The sequence below is a fragment of the Pelodiscus sinensis genome, chromosome 20 (assembly GCF_052426305.1).
Source record: "Pelodiscus sinensis isolate ZL-2025 chromosome 20, ASM5242630v1, whole genome shotgun sequence".
Lineage (NCBI taxonomy): Eukaryota > Metazoa > Chordata > Testudines > Trionychidae > Pelodiscus > Pelodiscus sinensis.
The window spans coordinates 16,107,788-16,125,356 of record NC_143071.1 but is presented as its reverse complement, the minus strand read 5'-3'; the positions used below and the strand labels follow the sequence as shown (position 1 = coordinate 16,125,356).

The following is a 17,569-nucleotide window of genomic DNA, read 5'->3' as shown; positions in this document are numbered from 1 at the left end:
AAAAGAAGACATGGAGAGGGGAAGTCTGTGGCAGAGCCTGAAACTGAATGTGGCTCTTCTGAATCCTAGGCTGGTACCTTGGCCTCATTTCCTTTCTTAGAGGAGGTGAGGTAACATGGAAGGGAAATATGGGCTGAACCTCTCTAGTCCGGCACGCTCTGGTCCAGCAACATCCATAGTCTGGCATGATTTTAGTTAGCCAAATGTCTATTTGTCATGGGGGAGGCCAAGTTTCCAGCCGTCTCATAAAGTTTGTTTACAGCCACCTGTCCTGGCTCTCAGTGCTGTTATTTAGCTCTAATTTACCTCTAAATGTCTTCTAAGAGCCCAGTAAGCAGCAGGGATGTTAAATATGGGGTAACCAAATAGTTGTGTAACTGCATGAAATCTTTGTGGTTACAGGACTATCTGATAGCCCCCAGGAGTGAAGCCGGCAGCCAATCCACTCCCAGGCCCCACTCCCAGGGAGCCCCCTGCTGCCTTGCACTGCTGCGTCTGATATAGAGGCAGCAGTGCAGAGTGGCTGCAGCCCCTGTCTGCGGGGGTCTGAGTTCCCCAGGGACAGAGGCTGCTATGTGGGATGTGGAGTAGCCTCTGTCCGTGGGGCACATGGGTCCGCCATGATCAGAGGCTGCTTTACAGCAGCCTTCCCTGCCCCCCACCTCCCGCTGCTGCCTCTTCTGGAGCGTGGGGGTAGGGCAGGTGGCACCACAGAGCCGGTGCTGGGGGAACCAGCTTTTAACTGGGCTCCCCCCAGTACCAGCTGCTGCTCCCTGCTCCTTGCTGCCTCTGATACAGAGGCAGCAGAGGGGGTGGGGAAATGCATGTAGTGAAGATTAACTGATAAGCCTAGGTTTATCAGTTAATTGTGTAGTCGACTACACATTGACATCCCTATAAGCAGTGGAAGTCTAGGAAATGCTGCTAGACAATCCTGACCTTCTGTGGTTCGGCAAATTATCTGCTTCAGCACTGGTAGGTCCTGAAGGTGCCAGACTAGAGAGGTTCAACTTGTACCGCAAAAAAATTGCCAGAATTTACAATAAATGTTCTTGGCAGAATATTATTTGTCCATTAATAGAGCAAAGCAAATGGTCTCCTTAGCAATTAAAGTATCCTGGATGATTTCTGCCAGATTTGTCCTGGGATATAATTATCACCTATGGAGTCACAGATCCATTACCTGTATTTATCAACTTCTCTTGCTTTTCCCCTTTATCTTTCTCTCTTTTCTTCTGCTTCCTCTCGGACTTTAACCTTGAATAGCCCACCAGATGGTGATAACCCACATAAGTCAATAGTGTGGTACATATTAATTTTCTCTGTTGTGTGAATGTTGGTTATCTTCTGTCTTCCCCTTTTTGATGTTTTAAATTTGTATATGTATTTCCTTTTGGCGCTCATACCTCCACCTGTACCCCTGTACTTTCAGGTGTGTTTTTTTTAAAGTGACAAAATACATATTGATAAATGAATTCAATTAAAATAATCGGCCAGATCACAACAAATAATATTAAACTACCCCTCGTTCTGGATAGGTGAGATTTAAACAGAGGTTAAGACCATTTGTGGTCTTGAAAGTTTCCACAGATGAGGGCATAGGGGTCAAAATCACCTCTCCCATCTTAATTTTTTTCAGCCAAACTTTGTGGTGACTGTTATGCTCATTCTTCTGCTCCCACTGTTTAATGTCTCTATCCTAAAGCATTATTGGCATGACTTCTTTGAAAAGCCACATGCAGCTCGTGAGCCGCAGGTTGGCCACCCTTGGTTTGTGTGTACTGAGGTTCGTGTGAATGTGCACCATGTGTAAGAACAAAAAATCCCTAGCTGTGGGTGTTCTGCTAATGAGCTGGGCAGCACTTTTAATCTCTCCTGAGTAGCCACTTACAGAGAACACTGGTCTGAACCCAATTAAACAGCCCCTTACTCAGTGCTCCCCCCTTGGGAAGCCAAGTCAGACTGAGCTGGCATAGGCCAGCCCCAGGTTTCTAACTGCAGTGTAGACATAGCCATATAGGCTGCCTTCCACAGGCAATAGAATAAACTGGTTGTGCTTACAGATCAAAGTGATGGAGGGCTGGGGCAGAGTGCTGGGTAAGTCTGAGCTTTCAATAGGTGTCTCACCCAGATGTCAGGGAGACCCATTTCATCCTGGTCATAAAAAGGGCAAGTTTAGGGACCTTGTTTTTTTCCTTTCTATTGACTTTGAACTATTAAATGTCCGACTCTCTTCTTTTGTGGCATGCTGAGCTTCATGTGAATTTTCTCCTCCTCAACTCTCATCCCCGTCATACTCTGTCCAGTGAACAAAATTACTAGTGGAGGCAGAAATGGGGGGGGAGGGGATTAGAGCTCTGTGTGCAGGTTTTTTGAAGGGAATTACAGTGTAATGGTGTGACTGCAGTCAGTTTTGCTTATCTCATTGCCTTTATGCATGACCGAGGTTGCTTGTAGAGATGGACAAAATGGTCTGGGTAAAACAGAAAATCTTCCATGCCCGCACCATTTCCAGACCTTTATGTGATACTTAAAACCAAACCTTTTCCTTAGCTGGTCAGATTCTGACCTTGGCATAGAAGGGTGCAACTCTTTTGAAGTCAGGGAACATGTTCCTTCGTACACCAGATAAGAGTGTAGCCCAGTGTCTCATTTCATCTTTCCCAAAGCTTCATTATGCAGATGTGTGACTAGTAGGGATCTGACCACCCTGCTAGAAATTTGCCGGTTTGATCTTGGAAGTTGTGTTTGTCAAAGGAGCTACCTTGTACAATAATTACTCGTTTAACACGTGCCTGCTTAACATGTTTTTGAAATAGCACGATTTTTTTTTAGGGAACGGTTTTCGAATAACACGACTGTCCCCGAAATAACACGAAAATAATCAAGTGGCAGACTACTTTGTGCAGCAGTATAAGTTGGTGAAAACAGTGGTAATATGCATGAGCATATGAATACACATGGTCACAGCACTCCTCCGCTCACTCACGTGTTTATCTTTGTGTTTTAACACACTGCAGCGACTTGTGTTGCTAGTTATCTTATGTTGCTAGATATCTAATGTTGTCGCTGATGACCCAGCACCAACAAAAAATTGACTGTCACCACCACCTGAAATGCAACCCCCACCTTTTTCCATTATTTTTAATGGGAAAATTGACCCCGCATAGCACGTTTTCGCTTAGCACGAACATTTTCAGAAACGCATCTATAGTGTTAAATGATGAGGAATTACTGTATAGCACATGGACTGTTGCAGCATGGACAGAACTCTTAATAGTTCATCATTGTGACCATATATTAATCTAAGCCTTATCAGCAGATTGCAGCTGTTTAATTCACTTAAACAGCAGCTGTTGCTTTCAGAGTCTCCTTCTTTGATTTGGAAGAAAAACAAGTAACATATTTTGAAAGCACTTTTGAAGAACCTCCCTTTTGGAGAAGTTATCAGTTTACAAGGGACATTGAATTAACTGGAAGTTTGTGATTATATGGATAGCTGGAAGTCCAAAAAACACAAAGGGGGTCAAACCATAGCAAGAGGTTTATACACAGATAATTTTTATGTGTGTTTTAGATAGGTCTTAATTTTATAATCTCCCTGTTTAAAATCTTCTGCATTTTGATAAGGGTTTTTTTGCAGGAAACTTAAAATTATCTACCACGTTTTAGATATAACTGTTATCCGCTAACCAAGATAAGACAGAAAACATTTTTCCACTAATTACATTGAAATCTCTAGTTCTGAGTTTTGATAAGAGGGCAAATAATTTAACTTCTTTATTTGCAGACAGTGTGTTTAAAACAGTAGGCACAACATGGGAATGAGACTCCATATCTGAAGCTGCAGATGGCAAGTGTAGCACAAGATGTTTGCGAGGAAGCACATTTTCCTTCTTACGTGTCAACTGTGTTCATTTTACTGGGTGCTGTTTACAGAAGAGATTTACTTATTTTTCTAGCAGTGTTAGAAAGAAGGACAAGATTTTGTCCGTAAATGTAGCCTTTTTCCAGATCCTCAAAGTTACACTGAACAAATAGTTTGTTTAAACCTGATCATCTCCCATAATACTGGATGTTTGTGTTGTGGACTGGGACACCGTTTTCCGCAGCTCCCATTGGCCACGAAGGGTGCTACATGGCCAACAGGAGCTGCAAGCACCTATACCTGCAGAGGCTGTATTTGCTGGTAAATACAGCAATGGCAGCCCACCAGGGGCTAGCCCTGACATAGCGCCTTCAGCCCACCTGCTGGTTATTGCCCAACGCTGCCCTAGATTCAGAATAGCCTAACACATGCTGCAGTGTCACTGATTATAGATCGAGGGTGGGCAAAAGAGCCTCTGCAGGCCAAATCTGGCCCGCCAAGTGGGTGGATCCAGCCCATGGAGGTTCTGCTGCTCCCCTGCCCCCAGGCCAGTTACGGCCTGGGGGCAGGGGAGTGCCTGAAGCCTTCTTCGCTCTGCCCCCGCCCTGCGAGCAGCACACGGCTCTTCAAAGCACAGCACGCACTGCTTGCAGGGTGGGGGCAGAGTGGAGAAAGCTTCGCATGCTCCCCCACCTCCAGGCTTTTATTGGCCTGGGGGCAGGGGAGTGCACGAAGCCTCCTCCTGCCCTGCCAGGAGCACGTGGCCAATCAGGGCCGGGGGGTGAGGGAGCTGCATGAGGCTTCCTTCGCCCTGCCCCAGCCCTGCGAGGAGCCCGTGGCACTTCAAAGCACCCCGTGCTCCTCTCAGGGTGGGAGGAGGCTTCCTGTGCTCCCCCGCCCCCAGGCTCTGATTGGCCTGGGAGTGGGGGAGTGTGCCAAGCCTCTTCCAGGGCATGGATGCCTAGTGGGAATGGGGGGCAAAAGGGTTCCCTCCAGCCCCAGACCAATCATGGTCTGGGAGTGGGGTAGCCGACCCCTGCTATAGATTATAATGACCTTTTTAAATAGAACTAAGCTCAGACAAATATGGGCAAATATAATGCTTCCATGTAATACAATATGTAAGTCTTTGTTCTTCATTGCAAAGCCAGAAGTAACCATTGTAATAGACAGGTTGGGGCTTAGCTGAGGTTAATTTACTGTAAGGGATTACACAACACTTGCAATGATCACTCATAGCTCATCTATCATGATAAAGGGCACAAGATCTTTAATGACTCCCAAATGTCAGTGTCACAGTTGCAGGGTTTTTTGCTTCTCTGTCCCTTCACGGATCCCTGACTGCATCCGCAAGATGCCAGGCCTCGTGTGTTTCTCTGCTTGGGTGTAATTCCGCAGTCCTCTTATGTGGAGCCCTGAGCAATGGCAGTCTGTGTAGCTGAGTCTGAGGACCTGTGGTTCTTCTTTGTGATTTTCGGATCCGTGGTGGAAAGCCATCAGCCTTCACTGAACACAAGTGGTGTTTGTTTTATCGCTGGGAACAGCGCTTTTAGAGGAAAATGGATTTTAAAACAACAAACTATCTATGGCAGCAATAGGGTTGCCAGATGTCCGGTTTTGAACCAGTATTTGAGCTTTCTGTTCGGGAAACAAATTGAGAAAATATAAAATGTCCGGTATTTTCAAAATACGGTGGAATGTAGATTGTGATGTAATGTCCAGTGTGTCCGGTATTTTTGTTGAAACCATCTGGCAACCCTAGGCAGCAGTGAGCAACCTAGGGTAGTGAGAGGCCTTCCTTTAGCTCAGCAGGCTGCAAGATTGTTGTAATCAAGACAGCCCCCAGGGATAGGGCAGGTTTGCTCACTGCAGTTGTATATGTAGAATTTGCGAGATGAGCCAGTTGAACCGTAGCAGCGCTTTGATTGGATGCAGGAGGAAGACATGGATCTCACAGTCAATGTTGTCTGCAATTAGCACACACCTCACTTCATGTGCCCTTGCTTTATGTGCATGTCATTTTAGTACTGTAATACAGGTAGGAGAAAACGACATGGACAGAAACCAGTGGAATCTGGCAACCTTGTGTGTGGGCAACAGTAAACAAAATATCTCACAGGCCACATGTAGCCCACAGGCTCCAGGTTGCCCATCACTGGTCTACATGGATGTGCCTCTAGCCTAAAACAATACCATGCAGTAATAGTGACACAGGTAGGCCTCGCTCCTCCAGAAGCTCCTCGCATGTCCCTGAGTCTCTGTTTGATCCTTCCTCAACAATAGCTACACTTCCTTGAAAGAGCATCCCATTTTCAACCCTCTTCTTTTGTGCTGTCAGGCTTTCTGGTCCAAACCAGTTTTGTCAGCTGTCTATCTTGAGCCATTCTTTTCCTTGTCCTCTGTTTCTCTAGACAGTCCCTTACTATACTATAGAGATATCATTGTGTAGACAACTATATGATTAACCCTAAGCCTGGGCAGAGGCAGCAGTGCGAGATGGCGAGGGCTCCCCGGGAGTGGGACCTGGAGTGCTCTGGCTGCCGGCCCCACTGCCTGGGACTATTAGATATCATGTAATTGAATAGCCGTGGAACCTCATGAAATCTTACTAGTTACACAATAATTCAACATCCCTGCTGTACTAATGCCTTATATTCGTACAGTAAACACCCCAGTAACAAGGCGAACACACTGTGTTCATAAATTATTACAGAGCAGCTCCAAGTCCATCACAGTTGGGTCTTGGGTTTGCATATCCTCCCGCAGCTCAGTGCCCCTACAGCAGTATTTCTTAAACGTTAAGACTGAGGAACACCAAACAATACTTTTTTTTTTTTATGAGGCGCACCAAGGATTTTTGTTGGGGGGGGGGGCAGGAAAGTTGGGGGGAAAGTAATTGAGGGGAAAAAAAGGTCACCTTCCCCTTTAATGATGGCCATTTTGAATTCTGTTGTTCCGTGGCACACCAGTGTGCCATGGAGAACAGTTTAAGAAACGCTGCCCTACAGCCTCTAGTAGAGCCTGGAAGAAGCTCCTTTCAGTGGTCATTGTAGCCCGCAAGGCTCTAGGCTTCCTATTAATTCATCTCTATGCATCTTTTCTCTAGGATTCCAACATTTCCGTGCATACTGACAATCCAGACCTAACACCATGTTTTCAGAACACCATCCTAGCATGGATCCCTAGCATTTATCTCTGGAGCATCTTACCCTTTTATCTCCTGTATCTGAAACGCAACAAAAGGGGCTACATCGTTCTCTCCATGCTGAGCCGGTTGAAGACGGTAAGTTCTTTCTGTCCTTGGGGTCATCTGTGGGAGTGGAAGCAAAGGCATGTAAATTCAAGGCCAACAGCGTGTAAAGGTGGAACCCAGTACCAGGTGGAAAATCGGTGGCCCTATCTGCCTCGAGATTAAAGTGAGTAAATAAATACACTTTCCAAATGTTTGATAATGAAGGGTGCTGGCCAAGTCTGGGTTCCATAAGGTTGACAGCACTCTCACTGGCTTCAGGGTCAGGGTGCATGTAAGGGCTTCAGGATTGGGGGCATGGTAGGTAACAACATGCCCAGAAGTCTCAGAGGGCTAGCCATGTTAGTCCGTAACTGAAAAAAACTTTAAAAAAACAACAAATAGTTCTGCAGCACCTTAGAAGCTCACAAAAAATGTAGATGGTATCATGAGCATTTGTGGGTTCATCTGAAGAAGTGGGTTGTGCTCATGAAAGCTCATGATACCATCTACATTTGTTGGTTTTTAAGGTTTTTTTTCAGTATGCACAGAGATCCCTGAAATACATAACCTCTGGCAACAAGGCCTATGACCTATTCCTGTCTCTGGATAAGCAGAGCTCCAGCTCCTGGGCTGACGAGGGGAGAGTTCACCCTTCAGTGTCAATTTTCTTACCATCCCAACAATTTCCTTAGTGTGACTATCTGTCACTCTGTCTATGAACCACTCAGCTACACTTATATGACCCCATGTATCTGAGCATCTCATAATCATCAGTGAGTATATCATCACCACATTCCTAAGAGGTAGGTAGGAATCCCCATTTAATAGATGGGTAGCTGAAGCACAGAGAGAGAGAGAGAGAGACTGAGGACTTGTCTACACCAAGGTTCCCTCTACGCTGCTTGACAGCACAGCCCCGCTGCTGTTTAATGAACCCCACCCAGCCAGAGGCTCAGGACTCGTGCACAGAGCTGCTTAGCTGGGAGAGGGGCACTTCTCCCACAGCGACAGCAGCAGCTCCCTGCGGAGGACAGAGCAGTGAGTGTCTCCCAGTTGGTAGGGAAATGCCCCTTCCCGGTTCGCTGGGAGAGACTCTCTCCTCTTAGCAGGGAGCTGCTGCTGTCGCTGTGGGAGAAGTGCCCCTCTCCCAGCTAAGCAGCTCTGTGCATGAGTCTTGAGCTTCTGGCGGGGTGGGGTTCATTAAACAGCTGGATCGCTGTGTTGCCACGCGGATTAGAGGGAACCTTGGTCTACATGTGCAGTAATATGCACTACGGTGGTATAACTTCTGGAGAGACAAATGTGCTGTACTTTAATTGGTCTTTGTAGACCCTGCTAGTGCATGGAAAAGGTCCCATAGGCTGTGTCTAGACTACATGTCGGCAGAGGCATGTAGATTAGACACATAGGCAAAGGCAAACGAAGCTGCGATTTAAATGATCGCGGCTTCATTTACATTTACATGGCTGCCGCGCTGAGCCGACAAACAGCTGATCAGCTGTTTGTTGGCTTGCGCGCTAGTCTGGACGCTCCCCTGCCGACATCAAAGCCCTTTGTCGGCAGCCCCGTTATTCCTCGTGGAATGAGGTTTACCGGGGCTGCCGACAAAGGGCTTTGATGTCGACAGGGGGAACGTCCAGACTAGCGCGCGAGCCGACAAACAGCTGATCAGCTGTTTGTCGGCTCAGCGCGGCAGCCATGTAAATGTAAATGAAGCCGCGATCATTTAAATCGCGGCTTCATTTGCCTTTGCCAAAAAAACAAATCTACATGCCTCTGCCGACAGAGGCATGTAGTTTAGACGTACCCATAGTGCTGTTTGAAACAATATTTCAGGGGCTACGGGGGAATGGATGGAATGGGGGAAATGCAGAAGGATAGGTCCAGGGAGGAGGAGAGGTCAAGCAGCCCTTGACTAGAGGGGAAGTTGGTGACTATGGTAATAGAAACATGAAGGAACACATGAATCTTTAGCACATCTGGCATGTAAATATCTTGTGACGTCAACTATGACCATGCCATGCAAACCCTCTGTTCTCACTTTCAGGTGACATTATAAATAAGAAATGGGCAGCATTATCTGCTGCAATTGTAAACAAATGTGTTTGTCTGAGAGAGTGTCTGAACAAGAAGTAGGATGGAGTGAACTTGTAGAGTCTAAAGTTTGTTTTATTTTTGAATGCAGTCTTGTTTTTATATAATTCTACCGGGGTAAGCTCAACTTTCACGATACAGAGATTGCATTACAGTACTTGTATGAAATGAATTGAACAATACAATTTATTTTTACAGTGTAAATATTGTAATTGTATATAAAATGAGCACTGTGCCCTTTGTAATCTGTGGTGTAATCGACATTAGTATGATTGAAAATGTAGACCCTGCCACCACCACCGGCAGTGCAGTGGGACTAGTGGCCCTGTGGCCCAGGGGGAAGTATGTGCAGTTCCATCCCATCCTTAGGGACAGTTTGTGGGGAGGGGAGTGTGCAGTTTTGAGGGGGAGCCACACCAGCCATCCCAACTGTCCTGTGTAGGAAATGGTCAGATTAGCCCGTGGGGTCCTGGGCAGGCTGTTGCTGGCAGCAGGATCAGCCCCCACCCTCCCTCATCACCACAGCAGAAGCCACGGGGAAGTGGAACTACACAACACCCTGCTCTGCCGCCATCTACCAAACCAGCCCAGTCACTCCACTTCCCACTGTTGCGATGAGTGCAGGGGGGCCCAAGCCCTCCTGTTGTCCTGTGCCAGTCCCTCCAGTCATCCCTGAAGCCATGTTCCTTGGGTGAGCGGGCTGGAGGGAAGTGGTGCCATGTGGTGGAGACAGGGTGGATAGGGGCAGCGGCTGTGTGAAGGGAAGGGTACAGACACCCCCATGGCTGCCGGGACTCCCATGCCTGCAGCCACGTGTGGGCCGGAGTGTGAAACTGCTTGGGCCGTAGATGCGTCTCAGACCCTCGACCCTAGCCTATGCGTTTCCTTCAGTTGGTTGAAGTAACAACCCTGCTTTATTTTAAAAGAGCTTCTTGTTAGTCACAATATATAACTACTCTGCAGATCTCCACCTGGTGGTGAATTTATCCACTGTCTTCCCCATTTAACACCATTCTTCTTTTAGATTTTCGGTGTTCTGCTGTGGTGTGTGTGCTGGGCAGACTTGTTCTTCTCCTTCCATGAACTCCTACAAAGCAAAGCCCTGCCCCCAGTCTATTTTGTAACTCCTTTAGTTCTTGGCATCACAATGGTAAGCATGCATGTCTATTAGTGACAATTAACGGGAGTCGTTTTCATGAGCGTTAAGTTATCATTTGTGTGCGAATGGGGTAGAAAACCCTTTCTGTGCATTCTGCTCTAAACCACTGAATTCTGTTGGTCATCCCTTAAATTGGTCCAATGTTGACAGCCTCTGAAGAGAGATTGAGGAATTAGATGGGCCATCAATACTGAACTACTTTACCAGCTCTTGAATTGATGGCTTCATTGGTTGTGGCTTGGGTGTGGTTGGCTATGGGTGAATCAGAATTGCTAGCTTCATCTGATGGTCAAATAGAACTTCAGTAGGCTTGTCAATTTTCCCCCTTTCGTTGCCATTAAATGTTCTGTGCTTTTGTGTAAAAAAAAAAAAAAAAAAAAAAGTTGATAATATTTTTTGAGTTTCTGCATGGAAAACGTTGCTTAGTGAAAAAAGCTTCTGGTTCAAACAGTCTCCATTGAAGAGATGATTAGCAATGTCAGTTTAATGGCACTATTTGTTCTGCATCATTTAGTTCCTTATGTAAAATTCTCCATGCTACCTTCCTTATGTTTGTGTAAAGATAAGTGACCTATCTTTTTTGTGAGGTGTTTTTTTTGGCCTTTCCTGAGCAAAGCAATGTACTGGAGCAGTGTTTGTGTATTGTTCTATCTTATATCAGATTGTTCCTCTGATTTCTATTGTTGGTTCTTTATTGGATGGAAACCAAAAGCATTTTGCTTAAGAACTCAAACTGACTTTCAACTGTGGGCTGGAAAATGAAATGCTACTATCTAGCCACTAAGCTTTTAATTATTTATGTGGGATGAAAACATTCACCTAACTAGATGGAAGAAGTGAATTTTTTGGCAAAGAGCCAACAAAGTTTAAAAATGCATTTATTCATAATGTTAATTGGGGACAAACAAGAGAAGTTTCAATTAAAAGAAAAAACATCGGATCCGGGACTATGAAAACAGAGAGAAATATTATTTTATAAGAGCCCTGTCCTGCTTTCATTAGGCAAATGAAAGTTGGCAATTGACTTCCATGGGAGCAGTGGTCTTGCTTTTTTTGGAGGTGATGGGTGAATTGTTATGGGTCCCCAGTGAAAGCACAAATGGTTGGGGAGAGCAATGTCTGGCATATATTTATATGTTCCTATGTTTACTTTTTACAGGTGGTAGCCACAATACTCATTCAGTATGAGAGGCTACGAGGCATTCAGTCCTCCGGAGTGCTCATAATATTCTGGTTTTTGTCTGTTCTTTGTGCCGTGGTTCCTTTCCGCTCCAAGATCATTGCTGCAACAACTCAGGTAAACCTACTATGTTTATACAGGGGACAGCTGGCAGACATGTCTTTAAAGGATAGTTAGGAATGAGTCACTCAGTTTAGATTTCAGATCTGGACCCGAACTTTACCAGACAACAGGGAAGTTTTGGCTCCAAAGATCAGATTTAATCTGCCTGAAATTTAAAGGGAACTCTGACTTTTTTTTATTGTTGCATTGCCCAGACTATGCTCAGTCAAAGGATGCATTGGGGTACGTCTACGCAGTGCGGCTATTTTGGGATACTGGAGGTATCCCAAAATAGCTATCCCACGTCTTAACAAGCCACCCATTATTTTGAAATCGTTTTTGAAATAATGGGTGTGCTATTTTGGCATCCCTGTAACTCTTGTTCCACAAGGGTTAAGGGATATCTTGAAATAGTTCATTATTTCAAAATCTGACACAGTGTAGATGCACCAAATTTCAAACTAAGCTATATCGATAAAGAATCAAAATAAGATATGCAACTTGCGTAGCGCAAAATGCATATCTTATTTTGAGCTCAGGGTGCTATGTAGATGCACCAGGGTACCTTGGTCATCTGAGGGCTGCTCCAATTCTATATACAGTGGAGCAGATTGCAGCCACCCTTACTTTTAAATAAAGAGCAATGGTATTAGAGACACTATGTCCTTCTATCCAGTGCTCCTTGGTTCACACAGTTCAGCTGCACTGGGCTGCCCTGTCAACTCTTGATGTGATTGTAACAGGATTTTCACTGTTACTGTGGCTGTAAGCAAAGTTCAGAAATTTAGAGGGAGAAGAAAAGAAACCAATGCTGATATCTATGATCCTTGTTTAAAAACTTGTTCTGCCACAGTGAGAGAGGGACTTCTATGTCAGAACAAATTTCCATTTCAATATTGAATAAGTCCTATGATGTAGTGATTAGCTAATTGAAAGCCTGGAAAGAAAAGCTGCGTGTTAAGAACACTAAGTGTAAGATCCTGGTCCCATAAAACTCCATGGGAGTTGCTTTGTCAAGCCAGGACATAAAAAACCTCTAGGGATGGAGATTCCACCACCTCCCTAGGCAACCCATTCCAGTACTTCCCCACCTTCCTAGTGAAATAGTTTTTCCTGATATCCAACCTTTTTGGGAGATCCTGATGATGATATTCCCCTTTATTCGGCACTGGTGAGGCCACATCTAGGGCTCATCTAGACTCCGCTAGACTAGAGTGTTGAGAGAGGATATGCAAATTCCACTGAATTTGCATATCCTCTCTCAACACTCTAGCGCAGTCTAGATGAGCCCCTAGAGCACTGAGTCCAATTCTGGGCCTCCCATTACAGAAAGGAGAAAGCCCAGTGGAGGGCTACAAAAATGATTCAGGGGCTGAAGCACATGATTTATGAGGAGAGGCTGAAGGATTTGGACTTATTTAAACTACAGAAGAGAAGAGTGAGGGGGGATTTGATAACAGCCTTCAGCTACCTGAAGGGGGATTCCAAAAAGGATGGAGAGAAGCTGTTCTCAGTGGTGATGGATGACATAATAAGGAGCAATGGTCTCAAGTTGCAGTGGGGAGTAACGTTTCACGAGGAGTAACGGTAGTTCGGAATAGGCACCTAGTCCGAACTACCTAGCCGCGCTACACGGGGTTCGAAGCAGCGGGGATTTAAAAATGGCGGCTCCCCGCTTATGCTAATGAAGCCCGGGAAATTCAAATCCCGGGCTTCATTAGCAAGTGCGGTATGCCTACATTACCCCGCTAGTTCGAACTAGCGGGGTAGTGTAGACATACCCTTAGTCTGTATCTGCAAAAACGATGAGAAGTGTTGTGGCACCATAAAGACTAACAGATTTGTTTGGGTATAAGGTTTTGTGGGTAAAACCCACTTCATCAGACGCTGACTCCTTCTTTTTATAAAATTAAGTCTAACGAAAACAACCCTTTACTGTGTTTTCTCCTTCTAGGGCCAAACAGAAGATAGGTTCAGATTTGCCACATTTTTTGGCTACTTTGCACTGATACTCATTGAGCTGATCCTTTCATGCTTTAAAGAAAAGCCTCCATTTTTCTCCCCTGTTAATACTGATTCTGTAAGTACTGTTGTATTCCTCTGATGATATTTTATAGAATTTCTTAGTCAGGTGTCGTGTAAAGGAAATTTCAGTAATTGGTCTTTATTGGGACGAATGTTCAGGTGGCTTAGTGTAGTATGTCACAGCCTTTCAGGTTGGCAACTCCATTACATGAAGTCAAACATCTTCACAACAGCTCCTCCCCCCACATTATATGTACTAAAATTAAAAATGCATCAGTAGTAACGGTAATAATCCTGTGTAATTGGTTCATGTGTGTGTTTCAAGTGTGTGTTTCAAGAGGTTGACAGAGAATGTTTGCCATTGGAGGGAAATTGTATGTACGGTGTTAGGGAGCAAGATTTTCTTAGTTTTTATATGATAATAAAATTTTCAACTCATCATGACCCCCCCAGTTGAGAAACACTGGTTTAGGAGATTGGGTGATGACACAGAGTTTTTTACCACTAGATCTTTAGTTCAAATCCAGCTCAGAACAGCTGGTTGTCAAAGATAGAGCTCACTATTAGAAATACTGAGATTACCACACTTCATTTATTAAATTTTTATGCAGCAGCAAATATATTTATGAGAATTAAAATGTGATATTTGATTGTTCCAAGGATTATCTCTGGAGAGATGGACTTCAGTTTGATGGATGTTGCCTTAATGATATGTCAAGCCATTGGGGTTTTAATTTATTCATAAATGAGCCATTACTGCAGGACTTGAGAATGGATAAGGAATAACCTTAAGATAAAACAATAGTACTGTCTTATGGTTAAATTGCTGCTCTATCTTTTTAAGCCGTTTCCATAGTTGGATTTATGTTTGAACCAACCTGGGAGAGAATGCCGAATTATAGAATTAATTTCTGAAACGAACATTTCTGCCAGCAAAGAATGACATTTCATTATGTACAAGTGTGATTTAAAAGCAGTATGAGTGCTAGTTGTTAAGGAATGAAAGGAGTCCTGTATGAAATGGAGTATGAAATAATACAATTTGATGATGCATTAGGACATAGTGCATAAATTACTCACTGTCATAGACCAAAACTGATTAAAATGTGTTTTATATTCTTTTTGAATCAATGCTATTTAAACATGCAAATTCTTTTTAATGTAACCTTCTTATAGAATCCATGTCCAGAGTTAAATTCAGGCTTTCTTTCAAGAATGACCTTTTGGTGGTTTACAAGGTGAGCATGTTCTTCTAGGGCTTTTATAACCCCCAGGATAACCTCCATTTTTGTTGGCAAAAAATTGGATTTCTAACAACCAAAAAATTCCCTTGTAGTATCTACTGGAGAAAATTACTCGCTTCCTGTTCATTTTTGTGTGCTGTTTCTCCTGAGAGGTATCAGGACATCAATGGAAGCAGTGAAGGAGACTTGAAAATCAGTCCATAATGTACCAATAAGATTTCTAATATCTTTCAGAACTGTAGAGATGAAACGAAAGATTGGCCTAATAAACAGTATATACAATAAACCTATTTATTTTTATGGCTCAAGCCTCCTGTTGGTGTATATTGTAAAACAGATCTTGATAGAGACTCAAAGGCTGCGTCTAGACTGGCAAGTTTTTCTGCAAAAGCAGGTACTTTTGTGGAAAAACTTGCCAGCTGTCTACACTGGCCGCTTGAATTTGCGCAGGAACACTGATGATCTCATGTAAGATTGTCAGTGTTCTTGCAGAAATATTATGCTGCTCCCATTCGGACAAAAGCCCTCTTCAAGAGGGCCAGTGTAGATAACGCGGTATTGTTGTGCGCAAAAAAGCCCGGATCACAAAAATGGCGATCGGGGCTTTCTTGCGCAAAACCGCGTCTAGATTGGCACGGATGCTTTTCCGCAAAAAGTGCTTTTGCGGAAAAGAGTCCGTGCCAATCTAGACGCTCTTTTCCGCAAATGCTTTTAATGGAAAAACTTTTCTGTTAAAAGCATTTGCGGAAAATCGTGCCAGTCTAGACATAGCCAAAGATTATTGTATCTGGAGATAAGTACAGGATTCAGGGCTTACTAAAGCAGAAGAATCTGGTTGAGTTGGTTGGGCAAAAGTAGTATAAAATGGACAAGGAAGGCCTATGAAGGGTTAACATTGAGTGAACTTGCTTACTATATACTAGAGTGCTACATAAAGGAAGAGAGTCTGTGAATCATAAGAACAGGTCGCACAAGAGGGATAATTCTGCAATCTTTTGTTTCCAGGAGGATGCTTTTCAATTCCAGTTGCCGTTTTTATGTACCGTGTTTCTGAAGGGATTCTGTGCAAAAAAGGAAAGAAAATCCAGTTGTATCTCTAACATGACAACTTTCAAGAGTAGAATTGTTGCTGTTACACATGGATTCAAGATGCAAAGTTCAGATCCAAAGTTTTGGCCCCTTGCTAATAGTGAGATGGGCCAACTGCAAAGTTCCTATCCCAGACTCAAATTTTCTTTGAGGGTGGTAGCATCTGGGATTTTTGCTTCAGCCTCAGTGAGAAAAGTGTCTGAGGAAGTGGGTTGTGCCCATGAAAGCTCTTGATATTACAGGTTGAACCCCTGTAAACTGAAAGGACCATGGATGTTCCAGGACCAGAGAATCCTGGTGGAGGGCTGGTGGCTGTGTCCCAGGTGGGGCTGTGGGACCAGGCGCACAGCAGCTGATCTGCCCAGTGGGAGAAGGAGCCTGTGTGCACCAAGGGGGGTGCCTTGTGAGGCCGGGAGCCCAGCATGCTGGGAGCTGGGAAGCCTGGCTTAGCAGGGAAGAGGGGACAGACCAGCAGGGCAGCAAAGCCAGTGGCAGTGGAAGGAGCCAGCTGGGATCCCGGGAGTCAGTATCAGGGGAGCCAGATATGACCACCTCTGTTCTAGCAAATACCTCATCCAGGACCAGTCAGGTCCCGAGAGTGCCGGACCAGGGAGGTCCAACCTGTTATGTATAAGTTTCCTTAGTCTCTAAAGTGTCACAGGACTACTCATTGTTTCTTTAAATTTACAGACTTATCACTGCTACCCCTCTGTGGCATTAGCAATGTCATCTTATTATTCTGTGTGTAAACCCAGCAAGACCATTTGTAATAAGTGTGTCATATTTGCAAAGCTTCTCAGGGATTTGAATGCTCAACTTCTATTAGAAATTAATGGGCATTATCTGTCCATATCCCATAGGCAGCTTTGACAGTCTCTCCCTAGATATACCATTGAGCAATAATAATTTTCAATTATATGGAGAAAAAAATCCCATTTTGCTTTGTTGTCTTGATTTTTATACTTGGTTCAGCTCAGACAGTGCCTCTTGACTAATTTAATTATTTTAACTTCTTGACACTTCATCATTCTCATCCAGCAGTACAATTCAACTCAAACGCTTCTGCAAAGGGTTTCTTTATTGTTCTTTAAATTGTTTTCATTGACTTTTTTTAAAAAAATCATGACAATATTTCTATAATATATTAGTTTTTAAAAGTGTTGTTTATTAACTAAACATAAACGTGGATTCTGAATTATCTGAACTCTTTCCCATGAATGTGTAACTCAGCTTTTGCTTAAAGATCTGATTATCACTCTTAGGGTACAGCTAGACTATGTTCTTTTTTCAAAAGGATATATGCAGCTTTGGTGCTAATTTGCATATCTTCTGATTGCTTTTTTGAAAGTGGGTTTTTTTTTCGAAAAAGAAAGCAATTGAGACATGGTTCTTTTGGAAAAAAAATCCCACCCTTTTTTCGAAAACCTTTCATCCTCAAAAAATGAGGGGTGCACCCCTTTGAAAAAGGGGTTTTATTCAAACGAACCGTGTCTAAGCTGCTTTCTTTTTCGCGGGGGGGAAAAAAAACTTTCAAAAAAGCAATCAGAAGATATGCAAATTAGCTCTGAATTTGCAT

General features: G+C 44.0%; 1 protein-coding gene across 3 annotated transcripts in view; it reads left to right on the top strand.

The window, feature by feature from the left end:
• Positions 1 to 17,569, top strand: part of ABCC3 (ATP binding cassette subfamily C member 3) — a 101,352-nt gene that overhangs the window by 29,570 nt on the left and 54,213 nt on the right. For all 3 annotated transcript variants that reach the window (XM_089771883.1, XM_089771881.1, XM_089771882.1), the window contains exons 2-6: positions 6,975 to 7,151; positions 10,219 to 10,344; positions 11,513 to 11,650; positions 13,590 to 13,715; positions 14,837 to 14,898. In XM_089771883.1, coding sequence (XP_089628009.1) covers positions 7,131 to 7,151; positions 10,219 to 10,344; positions 11,513 to 11,650; positions 13,590 to 13,715; positions 14,837 to 14,898 — 473 coding nt within the window. In that variant the 5' untranslated portion in view covers positions 6,975 to 7,130. The remainder of the gene's footprint in view (positions 1 to 6,974; positions 7,152 to 10,218; positions 10,345 to 11,512; positions 11,651 to 13,589; positions 13,716 to 14,836; positions 14,899 to 17,569) is intronic.